This window comes from Lontra canadensis, unplaced genomic scaffold, assembly GCF_010015895.1.
Source record: "Lontra canadensis isolate GAN:19392208 unplaced genomic scaffold, GSC_riverotter_1.0 scaffold110, whole genome shotgun sequence".
NCBI lineage: Eukaryota > Metazoa > Chordata > Mammalia > Carnivora > Mustelidae > Lontra > Lontra canadensis.
The window spans coordinates 5,476,603-5,497,631 of NW_022631104.1; the positions used below are offsets into that span (position 1 = coordinate 5,476,603).

Here is a 21,029-nt window from a genome sequence, read left to right on the forward strand (position 1 = left end):
GCCCTGCTAGCAAGTTTTACACCCTGCCTTTCCTCTGTGGGAGAGGCTCTGCAGTGCCCATACTGAGGTGGGCTGTCCGAAGGGAGGGATTGTGGGAGGTACAGCATGGGGGTGGGGCAGCTGTGCTAGCACATTAAGTAGTGAGTCTGCTGGTGCCCATGTGTTTATACTGGGGAACAGGAGAGGGAAATGGCACCTGCCAGTTCCTTTATTCCTGGATGAGTTCCCCAGACATTTCTGTGTCTCTAGTACATGCTCTGAGATTAGTACATAACTCTCCTTCCTGTATGCCCCAGGAACCTTTCAAAGAGCTGCTTCTCTGCTCTATCTCCATGGGCTTTTTTTTGTGCTGTCTCTTTAAGGGCAGGGATTCAGTTTCCCCTTGGCTGCCCTGCTCTCCCAGAGCCAAGCCTACAGATTTTTAAAAATTTTTTTAAATTTTTTTTAAATTTTTTTAAATTTAAAATTTTTAAATTTTTAAAATTTTGAGTCCCACTGGTTATAAGAACTTACCAACATTCAACCCCTCTGGTTTTCAAAGACAAATGTTATGGGGATCCACTTTCCCATGTGGACTCCCTGAGTCCTTCTCTGTGCCCCCAGATGCCTCCCTCCCAAGGCTGCTTGGGCAAGTTGATTTAGTTCTGACTTTGTCTCCACCCTTCCTGCCCTCTTTGATGTGGCCTCTTCTCTACATTTAATTGTGGGATTTATTCTGCCAGTCTTCAGGTGGTTTCTGATATGAGTGTTATCTAGTTCTATCCATGGGATGAGGTGAGCCTAGGGTTCTCCTACTCTGCCATCTTCCTGGGACATCCTTCCAGTTATATTTTGTTATGGATTTTTAACAATTGCATTGTGGTCAGAGAAGGTGATATAAATAATAAGCTTCTGAAATTTATTGAAGTTTGCTTTAACTCTACATTATGGTCAATTTTTATAAATGTTCTGTGCACATTTGAAGAGAATGTGTAATTCTGTAACTGCTGGGGAGGGGGGAATGCTCTGTGTAGGACTATTTGATCAAACTTGTTAGTTGTTTTATTCAAATCCACTATATCCTCACTGACTTTTTTTTTTTTTTTTGGTCTGCTTAGTTGATTAATTATTGAAATAGTTGTATTAAAAATCTTCCACTCTGGGGCACCTTGGTAGCTCAATCACGTAAGTGTCTGACTCTTGATCTCAGCTCAGGTCTTGATCTCCGGCTCATGAGTTCAAGTCCTATGTTGGGCTCCATGCTAGGTGTAGAGCCTACTTAAAATAAAGAACTTAAAAAAAAAACAAACCCTTGCACTTTGATGGTAGGTTGTCAATTTCACCTTGTAATGCTGTCCCTTTTTGCTTCATGTATTTTAAGATTATGTTCTATGAGCATACAGAGTTTGACTTTTTATATCTTCCTGGAAAATTAGAACTTTCAGCCACACATAAAAATCTTCTTTATTACTAGCTATATTTCTTATATTAAAGTCTGTTTTCTTTTATATTAATGTAACAAAACCAATTTCCTTTGTATGATATTAGCTTGGTGTCTCTCATTTTATCCTTTGGCTTTTAATCTTTCTGTGCCTTTATATTAGGGGAGTTTTTCTAATAATCGGCATAGAACTGAATGTTTTATTCACCTTAATATGTATTTTTTAACTGGAAGATTTTGTTCATTAATATCTATTCTGCTACCATTTTATTATATGCTTTTGATTCTTTTTTTTCTTCCTTTTCTTGCTTCCTTTGGGTTGAATTTGTTTTTTTGTGTTCTTTTTTTAAGATTTTATTTATTTATTTGACAGAGACACAGTGAGAGAGGAACAGAAGCAGGGGGAATAGGAGAGGGAGAAGCAGGCATCCCACTGAGCAGGGAGCCCGATGTGGGGCTTGATCCCAGGACTTTGGGATCATGACCTGAGCCAGGGGCAGACACTTAATGACTGAGCCACCTAGGCACCTAATTTGTTTTTATTTAATTCCATTTTCTTCCCTTCTGCTAATTTGGATGTTACATCATCCATGTCTACTATTCTAATGGTTACCATAGCTATTTTAATAAGCATCCTTAAAAGGAATAAATTTGTCAGTTTTGTTACTCTCCTCATAATCAGTATAAAGAGTTTAGAATAGTTTGATCTCAACTGTTTATACATCAAATGATATTCTCATTCCTGGTGATTTCAGTTGTTCTCTATTATTTATTCAAATACTACAAATTCTACTTTATTTTATATACTCAATGTTTATTGAAATTTATTTAAAATCAATTAAATTTATCAAATTTTTGCCCAATGCCTCTTTCTATATTACAGACTAGTTCCCTAAGTTAAGTCCATCGGAAGTTTCATTAGTTTAAGAGTCTACTGGTGAAACTCTTTGTTTCTTTCTCTAAAAGTCATGTATTTTTCCCTTGTACTTGAAAAAAAATGATTTTATAGAAGAGAGAATTCTAGGATAACAGCTGTTTTCTGTGAGTTTATTGAACGCATTATTCCTCTGTCTCTTGGCTGCCATTTTTGCTTCTGAGCAGTCAGCCATCACTCTGAGGTTGAGGGGGATTTTTGTTTTTTGGTTTGGTTTGGTCGAAATCTGTCTTTGCTCTGAAGCTAATCAGCTAATTTTAACCTTTTTATTTCCTTTTTGGTGAAGGTATCCATATGAAGTATCTTAAGGTTTTTTTTTTTAAGATTTTTTTAAAAACTTATTTATTTGACAGATCACAAGTAGGCAGAGAGGCAGGCAGAGAGAGAGGAGGAAGCAGGCCCCCTGATGAGCAGAGAGCCCGATGTGGGGCTCAATCCCAGGACCCCAGGATCATGACCTGAGCCAAAGGCAGAGGCTTTGACCCACTGAGCCACCCAGGCAACCCAAGGTTTTCTTTTTTTTTTTCTTAAGATTTTATTTCTTTGAGGGAGAGAGAGCACACGAATAGAGCAGAGGGGCAGAGGGAGAGGGAGAAGCATACTCCCAGCTGAGCAGGGAGCCTGACATGGAGCTGGATCCCAGAATCTCAGGATCTTTGGCTAATGACCAAGCCAAAGGCAGACAGTTCACCGACTGAACCACCCAGGCACTCCCTTGAGGGTTTCTTTATATTAATTCCACCTGGAATTTGTTGGGATTTCTTGAACTCCTGTTGTCTTTCAGCAGTTCAAGAAAATTCTCAGCCAGGATCTCAGAGATTGCTTCTTGCCCATTCTGTCAGTTTCTTCTGAGCTCTTAGGAAACTTACATGAGATGTTTTTTTACCATCATCCACATATTTTAATAGTTTTCAGAGTTTACAGCTGTCTGTCTGCACTGCAGTTTAGATAACTTTTCCACTTTTATCACACAGCTGTCTGATTTGTTCAGCTTTGTTTAAATCTCCTGTTTAATTCATTCATTGGGCTTCAACTTTAATGAATACATTCTAGTTTTAGACCTTCTATTTGGTTATTTCATTTATTTTTTTAAGACTTTATTTATTTGAGGGGTGCCTGGGTGGCTCAGTGGGTTAAAGCCTCTGCTTTTGGCTCAGGTCATGATCCCAGTGTCCTGGGATGGAGCCCCATGTCAGGCTCTCTGCTCGGCAGGGAGCTTGCTTCCCTTCCTCTCTCTCTGCCTGCCTCTTTTCCTACCTGTGATCTCTCTCTGTCAAATAAATAAATAAAATATTAAAAAAAAGAAAAAGAAATAAACTGTCTTTAAAAAAAAAAGACTATTTATTTGAGAGAGAGTGAGAGAGCATAGGTGGGGGGGGCAGCATAGAGGGAGAAGGAGAAGCAGGCTCCCCGCCAAGCCAGGAGCCCGAAGCAGGACTCAATTCCAGGACCTGAGATCATGACCCAAGCCAAAGGCAGATGCTTAACCAACAGAGCCACCCAGGTGCCCTGTTTGGTTATTTTATAATTTTGTGTGTTCATTTTTGTATTCTCTTGTTCTTTACTCAAATATTGAGGCTTCTCCTTTATTTACTCATTTTTTAAGTCTTAGAACGTGTTCATTAGAGGATGATCTTAAGACAACTTGTAATTTGTCAATTTAAAAATGTTTTGTTTCTACATGCCATAGATTAAAGGTAATGTAAAGAACTACCAAAAAGTATTAGCTTCCTTGTCCTGGAATTGCCCATCAGCGTAGCACAGTGTGATCATTTTTGAATTGCTAAAACATTTATTAAAGGCTTTTGCTATGCTTTTCTTCACAAAGTAATGCCATCACAACCCATAATTTTCAATAAGTTTTGTTACTTCTCGTCTCAGAATCCACCCTCTCAGAAAGCAAAGATCCGTGCAGGATCACAGATTCTGAGTATATTTGGAGAGCCTCTGAAATTGCCTCTCTTCCTAACTCAGGCAATGCTGATTTTATATTTCAACTTAAAGTTGGGTCAGGGGCAGTGGCTGAGACCTACTGAGACTGTAAGAGCTTACTTAACCTTCTGAAGGGTGATTCCTAAAAACAGCGTTTCCGTCTTGACTAATACATTGTGCTCAGAAGGTTAAAGTTATTTTTCTCAGTCAGTCTTGAATTGGTATCTGAGAAACCATAGGGAAAGCACTTTTTCCTGCCACCTGGGTCACAAACAATTGACAAGGCACTTAAACAGGAACTCTTGTTTTTTAAAAAAATATATGAAATATTGCTATTTCAGATTCTGAATTCTGACATTTGAAATTTTTGCAGGTTTCATTTCACTACTTCTGCTGGCTCCTACTCATGGTGATTTTTTTCCTTGTGTATCTTGTGACTTTTGAGGCTAAACATCACGTTCCTTGGAATCAGTGAACATCTGTGGGAATCCTTTGAGGACTAGAGTGTAGTCTGCATTCCTCCATTTGTGTCTGCCTGTCATCGAGGGATTCTTCCATCCCTAGACCACCTGCATTTCAACGTGTAGTGGTCCACCTGCTTCCCAGGCTAAGGCAGGAAGTTTCCATACTTGCCCTTTCTGTGCAGTGGATTTACTTCTTGTTTGCCCTTATGGTGTCGGAACTTCACATGCAGCCTCCTACCAGCCCCCTCACCTTGTGTGGGCCCCAGGCTGAGTCACCGGTTCCCCACGTCCCACGAGCAATCAAAATAGCATCTTACTGTGTCTGGGGTTCAGTAGAAACCATCACAGAAGGACTACTTTGACCCCTGCTTAGTGCTTGGCTCAGCCTCCCATAGTCCCTTAATTTTGTGCCACTTTAGTGACACATTTTTAAATGACGTTGAAGTATATGTTTAAGCATTTTCATGGGCTCAGTGGAAGGGTTATTTATGCATATTATTGTGTGTGTCATACAGCTAGACACAGACGTCTCCAGCTTCTACTCTGAATTACTCCGCAATTAGCCTTTTCCTAGACTACTCAACCAAAACCACTCTCATTGAGATCGCCAGCATTAGTCATGTGGCTGAATCCTGTGATCATCATCTTTATCTTCCTCATACCCCTCAGCAGGATTTGGTGTAGCCGATTATTCCCTCTTTCCCCAAAAGCTTCTCCCTGTGGCTTTCAGGATACCTTACCTTTTGTGGTTTTGCTTCTGTCTCACTGGACCCGTCTTTTTGGTGTCTGGTCTCTTTGGCTGGGCTCATCTCTTCTAGATATTAGCATTCCTGAAACCTCGATTCTGAACTTGCTATCTACATTCCTAGTCCAGGTGATCTCTAACCCAACGCTGAGAATGATCCATGTGCCAGTAACTACCCAATTTATGTTTTTAGCCTCATCTCTCTGGAACTCGAGACTTCCATTTAGCTGACTGACAGATACCTCCCCTAGGTGTCTAGTGTTTGTGAGGCATCCCACATGTAATATATTTTAAACTTATCCCTCTTCCACCTTCTCCCTCCAAAAAACCCAGTCTTCCTCAGTTCTTCCCATATCTTTACATGGCATTGTCATTGACCCCATTGCCAGGAGTTAATGATTTCTCTCGTCCCTTCACCTCTCTCCCCAATCCATTAGTGGGTCTTATAGTGTCTACCTGTGAAATTATCTTGAACCTGACCACTCCTCATGTCCACCTTCCAGGCCAAAGTCCTCGTCATCATCATCTTCTGTCACCTGGACAACTATTTGAGTCTCCAAATGGCCCTCCTGGTTTCCATTCTTGTCTCCCTACTTCCAATGCTGCCACCATCATCATCACCTCCTCCAGCTAGAGATCTTTTGAAAATATGTCAAGTCATGATATTCTCCTATTCAGGATGCTCATGCTTATAATAAAATCTGGACTCCTTACCCTGGCAAACAAGATCCTGTGGTGTCTGCCCCCTGTTGCTTCTCTCACCTACCCCCTTCTCTTTGTTTCTCCCTGTTCCTCTTATGCTTCTGCCTGCTGACCTTTTCCTTTTCCTCAAATGCATCAGACTGAATCCAGGCTCAGTGCCTTTACTCGTGCTATTCCCTGTACCTCAGAAGCTCTTCTCCCATTTCTTTCTGTGGCTCACTCCTTCTCATAATTTCCATTCCTGCTCAAATACCACCTCAGCAGAAATGCCTTCACTGACCACTCCACAGAAAATAGAACTATCCATAGTCTCCATCCCCTTACAGCATTCAACACCATGTGAAACTATACAACTTATTTCATTGATTTGTTTCCTATGTATTTTTCCCATTAGAATGTATACTTCACGTGTACGGAGCCTTTGTTTCTCTCATTTGTCATTCTCTCCTCAGAACCTGGAAGCATAGTTGGGCTCAAATATAGGATATATCTCATTTTATGTAATAGATGCTCAATAAATATTTTTGAAATAAAAACTGTTGCTTCACTCCCACAGTAACCAGTGAGGCAAATGATTTCCCAATCATAGAGGTGAGGAGACTGAGAGGCAGAGATATTAAGTGAGCTGGCCTTGGTTACACCTCTAGTAAGTGTCCAAATTAAACCCAAGTGTGGTATGACTTTAGAGACCATATTTTTTTTTCAATTTTTTGAAATTTTTTTCTGAAGTTCGCTTTGAAATAACATCACATACCAAAAGAAGTTGCAAAAACAGTATAGAGTTCCCTTGTACCCTCACAGAGCTTTCTCAAATGATACCATCTTGTTTAACTATAATGCAGTTATCGAAACCAGAAAGCTAATACTGGTGGAGAGCTAGTAACTAATCAACAGATCTTATTCACATTTCACCAGTTTGTCCCACTAACGTGTCCTGTCTCCTGAGTCTCCTCCAGCATGGAGGTCGCTGTCTTTCACCACCGTGACCCTTCCAAAGAGGACCATATTCTCAGCATCAGGGTCTAATCTACACTAAGTGCTAGACTTGTGGGAAGTTTTCCCCAGTTACAGCTGTTATTTTGGGGGGAAATAAATAAATCTTTCTTTTGAGGAGCAGAAGGGAAATGCTTCTTCCCATTCTCTTTGTTTTGCTTAGCTTGGCCGACCTTGAAGTGTTTATCAAGAATAGTGAGAGCGGCATGCTCAAGAAAGTTGAAAAAGGGGATTTCAAAGGACTGGTTGAGGTTATGGGACACCTTATGGCTGTGAAAGAACGACAGGGCAGCACCAATGAGATGTTTGAGCCCTTAAAGCAGACTATTGAATTGCTGAAGACCTATGAACAGGAATTGCCGGAACTGGTGTTTAAGCAGCTGGAGGTCAGTACGAAGGGTGTTTTCCGAATAAAAGAAAGAGAGGGAAAGTTTCTGACCTTCAGAGTGGGGTGAGGTGGATTGAGGTAAATGAGAAATGGGGCTTGGTGAGGACTCAAGACTCATGTTTTGGAACTGTGTGACGGGTGTGTGCTCTCTAGCACACTCTGGAAACTCCTCAAATATGAGGCAGCACAATGCTGGAAAGAGATGGGAGAATTGATGTGAATGAAGTGTTTTGGTTTTTTGGGGGGTGGTTGCGGGGGATGAGCCAAGTTTTGATTCAGAGAAAAAAAAGCAAGTCTGAGAAAAGTTAAGATGGACTAAGGAGATGTGAAGCATGAACGAAAATCGTCAAGTGCTCTGAGAAAATACAGAAAACAGCACAGGTTGCCCGGGTAGCAGTGGAGGGCAAGAAGGGTATGGAGGAGTCAGAAGGAGAGGATAGCCAGGCAGGCAGGCAACCAGGGAGCGATGGGTCAGGGGAAGGGAGCCCATGACACCATAGCATGGCTTTGTGGGTGACCCAAAGACATTTGGGTGCCATCCAGCGTCAGATCTGCGGGCAAGGGGGAGCATGACGTGGGTCTGACCACATGGAGGTCATCTTCGCAGGAGCTGCCTGAGAAGTGGAACAATGTGAAAAAGATGGCCGTCACCGTGAGGCAGCAAGTGGCACCACTACAGGCAAACGAAGTGGCCCTCCTCCTCCAGAGGTGCTCAGCCTTTGACCTTGAACAACAGGAGTTTTGGGAGCAATTCCGCAGGGAAGCTCCCTTCAGGTACGCACCCGCTCCTTCCTTTTTCAACATGGCTGTCTTTGGGTAACTGAGGGTCTTTCAGTTGAGTTCTTGAATTCTCATAGCAGATGAAGACACTTGGGTCTTGGTTAGAATGTGGCACTGAGTGGGCAGAGTCCCGTCATGGCGGGGATGAGACGACCAAAGGTTGCACAAAACCGTGCCTTTAAAACAAAAATCTAGAAACTCTGTGTCTTCAGGTTTGTCAAAGGACTGTATGTGATCAAAACATGAGGTTTTTGACAAAGCCATTTGTATTCTAAATTCTCACAGACTCGTGTTCTTTTGGTTTAAAAAGTGGCTGGTAGAATTGGAAAATAGTTCTGGAAGGCACTTTGGAAGCCTAGGGGAAGGATATGAGGTGATGGAGTTCTTTCTGTCTCGGCTTAGTACTGCTCAGAACCGTCCCCACTTGTGAGAAGGGGTCTTTACTTAAGACAACAATAGGACCAGGCAGCGTCATTCAGATGGGTCCACACTGCACATACACAGACACAGACAAGTTTAGCTCAAATCCTCCCTCAGTGGAGAAGTAAGTGTCCCAGGGGTCTGTGCTTGGTCTGCTGCTCAATGCAGGGCCTCCAACCAGAACAAGCTGGTTCTCAGTGTCGTGTGTCTGCTGACATAGGTTGTTGATAGAGTGAAAGAACTAATTTTTACAAGTGTATAACATAGTATCTGGCATGAGAATGACCAACCATCCCGGTTTTCCCTTGGTGGCTCTGGTTTTAGCACTGAAAGTCACACTTCCAGGGAAGTCCCTCTGTTTCAGACAAATTGGACCCGTCGGTCCCCCACCATGGCAGACAGGAAGGACCTACGTGTTTTTGTTATTCACTCACCAAACACTTATTAAGCAGCTCCTGTCTCCCAATTACTTGGGGCTAGAGAGAACAGGAGTGCATTAAGAGGCAGGCAGGACAGAGGGTCAACTCTGCATGAGACTAACATGTATCCGTCACGAGACTAAGGCAGTGTGCCACCATGTTGGCCACACGTCACAATCACCTGGGGAGCCTCTAAAATTGCCCATGTCCAGTCTGTCTAGCAGATCAACTGAATCAGATTCTCTGGGGCCAAGACCTGGCATCAGTAGTTTGTAAAGCCCCTCGGGTGATTCCAGTGTGTGGCCGAGTTTAAGACTTGCTGCCCTAGGGGGAGGTCACTGGTTCCCTTTCAAGCCATCACTCCGGGGCATGTAATTCCAAATGAGATCTGGATCCCTCCAGAATAATGCCTTCGGAGCTGTGCCCTTATTCCAAGGAAATATCTATTGCTCTACCTATTGGCAAAACTCCTTCTGGGACCATTCTTTCAATGTCTGAGACCTATTCTTTGGACTCTCCTTTGGAAGCACAATGGAATTTTTTGAAATTCAACACCGATCATGTAGCGGCAAAGCTGGTGAGGGAGGTGGGTTATCAAGCTGAGTTGTACCGCTCAGTGGTAACAATCCACCAACGGCAACAGCCATGATCTTAGCATCAACTGTCCCTTAAAATTTTTTTCAAAAAAGTAACCCCACAGATATTTGGGGAAATAGATTCCCAGAGGATCTTCTGATACCTGCTTGAAAGTAAACAACGCCCATTTGCTGGTGTGATTTTGTGTGTCTATTAGAAACGTGTATCCCTCCTTCATAGTTATATCCTGTATCTGTATTGATCAGCTGGTGGTGTTTTTCTTGAACGTGATAGCTGCGTTGTTCTTTTCTTTCTTAGCACTTGTATTTGCTGGCTGGGAGGATACTGCTTCTCTTAGCTGGGTTTTCCAAGCTCACATCTGTTAATTTGACATGCAGATGAATTTTTGCAAGAGAATACTTTGAAAAGAACTGCTCACAGCAGCGTGGAAAGGCAAACATTACCTCAATTGTGATGTGTTTCTCTTCTTGTCAAGAAAACATCAGGGCTAGAGCAGAATTGTGGATTTAGTGCTGAAGGGAGTCTTAGTGGGAATCAACTCCTGCCTCGTTTTGTTCCTTAGTTTGGTGTTATGTGAATGTGTGTGCTTGACATTTTAAGGCACTGTATGTGGCCAAGGATTTTAAATCTGGTTCCTTCCCTTTTAGATCATTTATGAATATCTAAAATGCAGCCCCTGGTGCATTCCTCTGTGAGTGCAAGTTCCTGTCCCTGATTAGACTGCAGATCTAGCTCACGCTGATCTTGGCTTTGAGGAGGAAGAAGAAAGTGAGTGTCTCATTAGGATCTTACAGCCTGTCAGATGCTGGGTGATGTCTGGTCAGTTGGGTTGAGGTTCTTCGTGTTCAAGTGTGACTTCCTTCTGTAGTTCGTAAGTCTGAGCTGTATCAGCATATTCCTAGCTGAGCTCCCTCTCTTCGAAGTAATTGGCTAAATCATCACCCTCAGTTTCAGAGACTTTCCACACCTGTTAAAGTTGGAGGTGAGTTTCCCCCTTTGAGTGAAAGGAACGTTCCACACTCCTAGTGGCCTTCTCTGGTTCGGTGTTCCTGACCTTGAGTGCAGTCTTCTTGACCTTAAGGAATGATGCCATGACATCCAGTCATCATACCCACATCGAGACCAAGGTTACCCAGCAGTTTCTTAGTCAAAGCACTTGATCTTAATGAGGTCCAACTCAGTGGAGACCATTAATATTTTCAACTGGCTACCAAATTCTGTGAACAGTTGAGAGAGCTTTCTTGAAGATACTCTCCCTTTGGGTACTATCCTGGATGACAGCTAGAGAAAGCAAAGCTCTCCAGATATCCCAGTACAGTGGACAGGAGGAAAGAAGGGCCTCTGTCTTGCTTGCTTAGCATCTGTTGTCTCTTCAATAGCAGAGTAAAGAGAGGGCAGAATTAGTCACCAAATCTTGCATGGACATATCAGTGTCCTAAGACATGTCATTAGTTCAGCTTGACCCTGTTCTTCCAGTTAATCTGACTTACCTGATTGAGGCTTCCATAGAACACAAGAGGTTGTTGTCTCAGCAATGGAGTTGGCAAAATACGATGTAAGTATTGGGATTTTAAGGTAATACATATTGCCTGACCTCAGGGACAATTTCAGACACAAGTACTCAGACATGTTCATAGGGTGGCCAACTGGAACCTCCCCTGAGGTGGCCGTCCACACCCCCTGTAGAAGATGGTCCTTGAGCCAATATGAAAATGCAGATTAGCCATTTAGAAAAAGACGAGTGGGAGGGAAGGGTATTCTAGGCAAAGGCACAGAAGGGTGAGAATGTAAGAAACAGTAAGAAAACTGCAGGACATGGAAGTGAGAATGAAGAGTTCCACACAACCACGTTTTGACCATGATTAACCACTGAGGAGTCTAAGCATGAGGACAACACAGTATAAACAGCACTATCCCGTGGCTGCAGGGAACGGGATGGAGTGAGACTGACCCAAGGTCAAGTGCTCCATGGGACAGTGATGGCAGCAGCCTGGGTGAGAAGCAATAGCCCTAGACTGAAGCCATGGCCATGACAATGGAGACAGAACAGATCTGGAAGGGATTTAGGAAGGGAATCAGCAGGATCGATCGAGTACAGGAGATGAGCAGGTAGACCAGCACCATTCTCTGTCTTCCATCCTGGACCAGTAAGGGGAAGGCAGCACTCCTCTGCTTACCGACACAGGGCCACTGAATGGAAAGAACTGGAAGATCACATGTTGAGGTCGGGGGAGGGGAGTTTTAGGATGCATGTGTCATCATGGAATGCCCAGGTATGGTTCGGAGGTTAACGTGTCCCACCTGGTGGCTTCCCAAGAATTAATTCTGTTTTCACATTCCTCCCTCTGCCTCTCTCCATACCTCTGTCGAATTCAGGCCTAAGTCAATGTTTTTTCTGCAGTCATACACATGAGCACCAAATATCCATTTCTCTCCATTCCATTCATCCCAACTTTCCAGACATTTCTCTTTTCGATTAAAATACTTTTGCATTATTATTTCAATTTTAAAGACTTACTACATCCCCTTCCCTCCAATTGCTTTCTTGTTCTTATACTGTATTGTTCCCCTAGGGTCTGGAGAACTACTTTCAGTTTATTAGGCACATTAATCAGCTCTGTGGATATCCTCACAATGTACACCAGAGTTTTGAAATGGGAAGAGGGTTACCTGCCCTTATATCCAGGGATTCTTTTTGTTATTTAGGTCAAATTAACTTTTATGTGTGCACAGGAAATGACTGTCCATAAATTTAAACTGTAAACAAAAATTACACCAAGAGGTAGATGAAGTTTGAAATAGATTTGACAAAGGATCACTTCTTCCAGATACTCGAGGAGTCGATAGTGATTTAAGGGTGTTTGCATGTGCTAAGGAAAGAATGGTGAGAAAGACCATTTATTTTCTCCTGTGTACCCAAACACTTTAGCAGCTCACAGCTTACCTAACAAGTTATTTCTGAATTATGCCCCATTAATAAGGCAAACAGTGTGGACTTTTAGCGTTTGTCTGGCAGATCTTCTACAGCAAGAGGTGAAATTCACTTTGCAAGTCACTTTGGTCAAGATAAAAAATAGAACCTAGGCACCCTGACAGTTAGTCTTTGGAAATGAAGACCAAGTAGAAGGGTCACTCATGCCTGGTGAACTTTCCTGCTGGACCACTTGCCACGACAATGAGTGGAAGGCTTAGGGTTAAGTTTCCTTCTGGTCACTTTCCTTCTGGTTCTTTTTCCACTGCTCTCCCCGGAGGGGAGAAGGTGCCTTGCTTATACAGACGAAGGACCCTCCTTCAGCTCTGAGGATTTCAACCTCCTATTCTGTTCTGGAAATCTCTGGAGCTGGAGAATAGCGAAGACATGCCATGATGTTCAGTCTCATTCTCTTAAGATGTAAACGCCCAACTGTAGCACACCAGCCAAGAACTATTTAGGTGGAACAAGCAGAATCAAACCTAGCAAGCATCAAAGTTAATCTGACACTAATTTAATGGTATGCATAACTGTTATTGTGTTGCATGGTAATCAGGCTTAAGTGGCAAGCAGTTCAGGTAAATGACTTTAATTAGGATTACTTTCCATCCGTCAAGTCAAATATTTCCAAAGACACTGAGACAAGAGGCAGTTCAAGAATAGGACTTTGTATGTCCTCCTCCCTTCCACACCTCACTACCCAACCAACATACCTGTACATACGTTACACACACACACACGCACACACACACACACATATGCATGCACCTTAGACTGGAGGACATGACCAACTCTCCAGCCGCTCATTTCCTCTCAACTTTCCCCTTGATGATGAACCCCATGGTGCCCTAATCTGATTTTATTTTATTTTTTTAAGAGGGAAAGGGAGAGACAGTCTCAAGGAGTCTTCATGCTGAGCGTGGAGCCCAATGCGGGGCTTGATCTCATGACTCCAAGATTGTGACCTGAGCAGAAACCAAGAGTTGGATGCTTAACCGATTATGCCAGCCAGGCCTCCTGCCCTGTTCTGATTTTAGAGGAACACGTATTCACCCTGAAGTCAGGGTGCCCCATATCTAGCCCTCCAAGCACAGAAGAAACCTAAGACCGTTGACAGGGAGAAAGGAGATTAAGGGAGGAAAGCGAGAGGCTCCTTGAACACCTTGATTCTGCATGCTTCTGATCAAAGAAATGTTCCTTTATGTGTAGGATTCTTTATCTGGTTTTAATTTGTAAGTAATCTCTATCCCCAACTTGGGCCTCAAGCTCATGACCCCCTGAGATCAAGAGTAGCACGCTCCACCAACTAAGCCAGCCAGGCAGCCCTGCATGTTGGGCTCTTGTGTTGGGGCAGAGGCTATGCCAGGAATGCTGGTCTGGAGGGATAGCACCATAAAGTGGGTGAGGGTCAGGGACTGTGGGTCCATGCCCTGAGCCCTGGAGAGAAGAGGGTGAGGAAATGTGAGGTACAGCTGTAAAAACTAGATACAGTGTCCATAGCAGTTGGGTCCAGAAGCACAGGCCACCCAGGATGCAGGAGAGAGCAGGCCAGAGTGGGCGAAAGGGAGAGCAAGGACAACTCAGAGGAGGGACTTAAGAAGATGAGGAGCCTGACTCAAGGGACATAGTGAAGGAATGGGACAGTGACTGTACAGGGCTTTGGTGAGGGCCTTATGCTAGATCTTCAAGGTCCTCTACTTGTGGTTCCCAAACTTGGAAGGTACTGTTGCCTGAAGGGGGTGCACCAGTGTGAGCTTCACCAGGGTCAAGGACACCAACCTGGCCCACTGGAACCAGCCGGAGAGCTTGAAAGCAAACTGCCTTTGCCCGGGTCTCACCCCCAAAGAGTCTGATTTAATTGGACTCAGGAGCAGCCTGGGCGTGGAGGCATTCAGAGCTTCCAGAAGATCCTAACATGCCATCCATACTGAGAACCAGTGCTCCAGAGGGAGTAATGCCAGATTGGGTCTAGGGTTGGGCTGTAAATGCCAGCTCTCTCGCTTCTAGACCCCCTGCCACTCACAGCTCTGGACCAGAGCTGTGGCTGCATAGATAGCATCGACAGTAACATGATAGTGCCCTCTTGTGTCAGGCGCTCCAGAAGCCAGCAAGTGGAAGCTGAGTCTAAAGGGTGTTTGAACAAGGGGTTAGGAGTGAAGAGTGATTTTACCTCCTCAGAGGTGAAGAAAAGAGCCAAGCATGATGTTCTCCTTGAATGGCCTTTTCTGCTGCTGGCCGTGCTTACCCTACCCCGAGCACCTTTTCTTCCCAGGCTTCGGTGACAATTGCTGCTCTTTGCTGAAATACTAAGCACTTAAAGATTTGAGCTGGTGTTACTTGGGTGATTCTAGGACATGAACCCTCTGGGCACTGTACTCACAAAGGGAACATGTTGTATCTTGTAGGTTTGATAGCGTTGACCCACACCATGTTCTGGATGCCAGGCACGTGGAGATCCAGCGGATGGAATGTACCATGGCCTCCATCTCCGAGGCGGCTGACTTGTTTGAGGTCAACATTCCCGACTACAGGCAGCTGAAGAAGTGCAGGAAGGAGGTGTGTCGGCTGAAGGAGCTCTGGGACACCATCGGGATGGTGACCTCCAGCATCCACGCCTGGGAGACCACCCAGTGGAAGGAGGTCAATGTGGAGGCTCTGGAGTGGGAGTGTAAACGGTTTGCCCGGCACATCCGGAACCTCGACAAGGAGGTCAGGGCCTGGGACGCATTCACGGGCCTGGAGAGCACCGTGCTGAAAACCCTGAGCTCCCTGAGGGCAGTAGCTGAGCTGCAGAACCCGGCTCTCCGGGAGAGGCACTGGAGGCAGCTGACACAGGTCACGGGCGCGACCTTCACCATGGGTGAGGGTGCCACCCTGGCCCATCTCCTGCAGCTCCAGCTGCACCACGTGGAGGACGAGGTCCGGGGCCTCGTGGATAAAGCTGTGAAAGAGATGGCCATGGAGAAGACCTTAAAGGAGCTGCAGACCACCTGGGCCAGCAGGGAATTCCAGTACGAGCCCCACCCGAGGACTAACGTCCCCCAGCTGCTGTTGGACGAGGACCTCCTCGAGGTACTGGAGGATAACCAAGTCCAGCTGCAGAACCTGATGATGTCTAAGTACATCGCCTTCTTCCTGGAGGATGTGTCTGGCTGGCAGAAAAAGCTGTCCACGGCTGATGCTGTCATCTCTGCCTGGTTCCACGTGCAGCGCACGTGGTCTCACCTGGAAAGCATATTCATGGGCTCCGAGGACATCCGGGCTCAGCTGCCCCAGGTACCTGCCAAGGAGTTCCTGCTCTCTCTCTTCCCTTACCCGAGTCAAGGGAGGAGTCCCCAGTTCCCACATCTTCTAGACCTTTCTTTCTCTGCCAGCCTTGGCTTCACTCTAAGGTACCGCCCACAACGTGGGCCGTCCAAGTCACCAAAAGTCAGGCAGAGGGAAAGAGAAGGTGAAATGCACACCAATTAGTTTGTGACTGGAAGGGTGGGAAAAAGGAAGAAGAACCTGGTGTTTCAGGGTTGTTTTTTTTTTTCTTTTTGTTTTTAAACACATATGCAAGAAAGGAAGTAGGAATTGTTTGCTACTGCAGTGTGGGATAACCTTCTGTGTTGCCCCACAGATGATTACAAAGCAGCTACCCACTGGAAGGGAGCCTTGTTCCCAGACAACCGCAAGTTCCTTTTCAGCAGGGCGCTGAACATGTCTGGCCTGTGCCACCTGCTAAACACCAGCCTTCCGCTCCATCCTGAGCAATGAATTTTGCAAAAATCTGCATTCTCCTCATTACTGCCTTCCCTGTGGTTGATTGCCCCTTCTAATCTGTCCTAATTTATGTGCCATTAGCTTACCTACCTCTTGATGGACTCTAATTCATTCAATTTTTTTATTTTTTTTTTTTTACTTTCTATTTTGCAGACATTCTCCTGTCTGCCTTCGGTACAGCAAGTTCTCTGCTTCCAAATTAGCTTGCTTCCAAGCCGTCACGTATCTTTCGGGCCCCACTTAAAAAGTTAAAGCGCATCCCGTCCAAACGTTGTATTTTTCCAGCTCATCCCGCAAAGGCTTCTTTCATGCCCTAATGCAGATTACAGGTTGTACATCTGGAATGAAAAATAGCCGGAAACAGTTCCGAGAGAGATGTTGTCATGAGGCCAAATTGAATAAGCCAGATTTTATTTCTCTCCAGTGCAAGGGATTGAAGAAGAGTGGGTTTAATGAGGAGGTGAGGGCAGAAGTGGAGACTTTTGTAGAGTCTCTAAAGAAGGCTTTGGAGAACTTTCAACCACACGTCAGAGAGAATGAGTATCATTGGCTTCTCCACAGTGGCGCGCGTAGGTCCATGTGCGAAATACGGGAATGCATTTATTTTCTCTGTATTAACAGTACAATCACAGAGACAGTTTAAAACCATAATAAAATTGGTCATAATCTGACACCCTAACTAGTAACTATTTTTCATTCCTCATGAATGTCTCCCAACTTGGCTTCATGTATAGACAGATTTTTTACATAATTGCTCGCTATGTAATGACGATTTTCTTTCCAGCTCTTTCCATCAGAGCATTTATGTTCCATATTTCCGATATATCAATAACCTTGACACTTTCTCATCTTCCATGGGAGCAGAACACCTCATGGAGCAGTCATAATTTCCCCTGCCGTCCTATTTTTAAATCTTCTTGGGAGAGGGGCTAGCTTTCCCACTTGTAGCTGTGGGATGTTGGGCAAATTATTTCACCTCTCTGTGCTCTGGTTTCCTCCTGTAAACTGAGACAAATACCAGTCCCCACTTCAGGGATGTAATTAAGCTATGCCCATAGCACATGCTGATACAAATGTTGTCATGTAATAATAATGCCACAGGTACTGGGCTGAACCCTGCATATGTCATTGTCCTGGGCATTCCGACGACACTGCAGAGTGGTTATGTGTTTGAGAAACAATGATAATTAATTCGACATCACATTTGCTGAAGAACATCTTTCTCTGCTTACATCAACTTTTGCACTGACCCAGGAGGAACATCGGACCCACTGTCCATCCTATGCAGAAAGTTACGTGTTTTATGCCAACAGTTCTCAAAGAGTGGTCCTGGGACCCTGACCTTCACAGGGAAGCCTCAAGGTCAAGACTGTCTTAGTCATAACGCTAAGATACTATTTGCCTTTTTCACTCTCATTTTTCCATGCGCACACAGGGGTTTTCCAGAGGTTTCCAGACAAGTGACATCACAACGGATTGAATGCCAAGCAGGAAAGAAAATCTGGTCTTGTCCTAAGTCAGACATTAAATCTTGGGGGGAAAAAAAAAGTGAAACAAGGCTGCCTTCTAAGTTATTTTGTTGTGGAAAATACAATTATTTTTGATAAAAGCATGTTATGTTACCATCGTGGGCTTAATATTATTACTTTTTAAATGAATTAGCAGGGGTGCTGGGGCGGCTCAGACAGCTAAATGTCCAATTCTTGATTTCAACTCAGATCACAATCTCAGGGTCCTGCGATCGAGTCCCGTGTCAGGCTCTGTGCTCAGCTGGAGTCTGCGGGAGATTCTCTCTCTCCCTCTGCTCCTCCCCCTACACACTCTCTCCAAAAATAATAGTATTTTTTAAAAAATAAATGAATAAACAAATATTTTTCAAAGTTCTCAAATTGAGCTTCCCACTGAGGAGATGCATTGGTGGATAGATTACCCACATCCACAAAACCTCTTTGCACTCCTCTGTGCTTTTTCAGAAACAGAGAGGGGGTTTATGACCAAAACGTTCAAGATAGTTCCTCAAGTTCTTTCAAGGTTAAGATATTTCCTTCTTTGAGTTTTAGGACATCCCCAGCACCGGTTTCAGCTTCTGACTTGCTTCATGAGGGGATCTCCGAGTCCAAGAAAGCAAAAGTTCATTTTCTCTCCCGTGTTTATTTCAGGATTCCAAGAGGTTTGAAGGCATTGACAATGACTTTAAAGAGCTAGCCTATGCTGCCCAGAAGACGCCCAATGTGGTGGAAGCCACCAACCAACAAGGTCTCTACGAAAAACTGGAAGACCTTCAGAGCAGGTGATGGTCTGCTTGCTGCCGCCTCTTTTTGTCCTGGGGAGGGTGATGTTTCCTTTTTCCAATTCTGTCTTGGAGATGTTTCCTTGAACTGTCCAAGTGAGTGTGTGTGTGCACGTGCACACACACTTTGATTTGCCTGTAGAATAATGGGAGGTATTATTAGAAGCATTTATTCTGGTAGAAATGCATCAGTGTGTATATTTGCAAATACCCATAAGTGTTTCTTGCCCCAGATCTGCATACGTTCCATACGCTGCATCTGTCTGCATTTTAGTCAAGTCTGTGCACCTGTGGGTCTAAGCCGACTTCATCAGGAAATTCTGTGTCTATGCCCTCAGGTTATACCTGTGTGAGAAGGCCCTGGCCGAGTACCTGGATACCAAAAGGCTCGCCTTCCCTAGGTTTTACTTTCTGTCTTCTTCAGACCTGTTAGACACCCTTTCCAATGGCACAGCGCCACAACAGGTAAGCTGGGGGAGCGCTCGTGGAAACATCCAGAAGGACGGAGGGGGCTCCTGGTGGGAGGGTTCCAGGTTCCCGTCACCGCTCCTCTCCCTAGTGGTGTGGGTATTTCAGACCTGTGCTCCCACCAGCATCTCTGATGCCCCCTAAAAGGGAAACTTGGAGCTGGGGAAGGTCGAGGGGGCGCTAAGCCTTTACAGAGAATGCCTTTGCTCTGATTCTAAAGAGACATCTAGGACATCGCTGTCCAAAGTTATAGCTCAGATTTCCACGGGGGAGAAGACTGAAGGTTGTATTCACTCAACATTTTATGATTTTTGTGGAAAGAGTATATATGAGGAGCTCAGAATTTGGGGTTCTAGCCTCTGGCTCTGGCCACTCATTGGCCAAGTAGCCTTGGTTGGGTGTCCCTTCTCTTTGACAAACTTCCTCATCTGTAAAATAGCCACTATGCTACAAGGTTGGCTTTTTTACTTTTTCCCTTCATATTAGAGTAACTAATCGGAGCACTGTTGGTATTTGGGTTGAGAGTCACTTGCAGGGTGGGGGTCTGGTGCCTTAGAATCACCGGGAAGGCTTGGGAAAATGCAGATTTCTGAGCCCTCCCCCCAGAGCTCGGGATGGTTCTGTCTGTCTGGGTGGGGCTGGAGAATTTGCATTTCTAAGGGTTTCCCATGGGATGCTGCTCGTCTGGGGACCACATTTGGCAAGAGAGAGTGACCTTCCTAGACCAAAGGTCGGAGTCTCCCAAGCAATGGATAGGAGGGAGGGATGATGTCTCCACTTCATGCTCCTGTAGCCCTCCTCACTTCTCAAGCTAACAAGACTTGAAGATTCCTTTCTAGTTCTCCACTTTTCCTTTGAAGCTAGCCAGTCAGAATATCCCATTCAGAAGTGACTCGGATGAGCTCTTTCCCCCGCTTTGGTATAATTTCATTATTCATTTGAAGTAGAGTCAAGTTCATTTCTTTCTCTTTGCCTTGAGTTTTGGGGGTTGGTTCCCACCCTCACTGACTGGATTATTTGAATACGTAGCATTCTAAATTCAAACTGTGGAAAAAGGTATATGGGCAGCACTCCTCCTCCTCTTCCTCCCCTCCACTTCCTCTAGGTCACCGATCCCCCTCATTTCTGAGTGCAGACATGAGCTGATGAACATTTACATTTGCACACATACCTTTCCTTATTTCCCCTCCTTTCTCACACAAAAGGTAGCATGCTGTATCTACTTGAATGCCATTTTTTTTCTGTACTGATGGGTCCTGGAAATCATGCCCTATCCATTTAAAGATATCTTCCTCATTTTTTTTTTTTAATACAGCTGCATCATGCCCTGTGGGCTATACCATAGTTTGGCCAGAGGTTGTTTATATTATTTTATAATTCCAAATAATACAGCATTGAATAACATTGGGGTTTTGTACTGTTGGAGGTCTGCCTTCTAGGTACATTCCTAGAGGTGGGATTTCTGGGTCAAAGGTAAGTGCTATGGGGTCGGGTTAGATGTTGCCCCATTTTCCCTCCATGGAAGTCCTAGCTTTTTGCAGCACCACCAACGATGGACGAGAGCTTCTCTGGTGGAGCCAAAAGATGGCATCCATGCATTTGTTTTCTCTCTTTATAATTAACTCTCTCAATTCCTGAACTGATGTTTTGGGTTTGCTGGTAAGAAGCAAGTACTAAAGAGAGATTATCCCTAGAGGTAAAGCCTCCCCCGGCCTTTTTTTCTTTTCCTATAGATGGAATT

The 21,029-nt window shown here is 44.5% G+C and overlaps 1 protein-coding gene across 1 annotated transcript in view; it reads left to right on the forward strand.

Moving 5' to 3' along the window:
* The window catches only part of DNAH9 (dynein axonemal heavy chain 9), a 313,067-nt gene that overhangs the window by 66,229 nt on the left and 225,809 nt on the right, over positions 1-21,029 (forward strand). Inside the window, exons 18-22 of the mRNA XM_032840101.1 lie at positions 7,354-7,576; positions 8,186-8,352; positions 15,171-16,041; positions 18,690-18,820; positions 19,159-19,285. Coding sequence (XP_032695992.1) covers positions 7,354-7,576; positions 8,186-8,352; positions 15,171-16,041; positions 18,690-18,820; positions 19,159-19,285 — 1,519 coding nt within the window. The remainder of the gene's footprint in view (positions 1-7,353; positions 7,577-8,185; positions 8,353-15,170; positions 16,042-18,689; positions 18,821-19,158; positions 19,286-21,029) is intronic.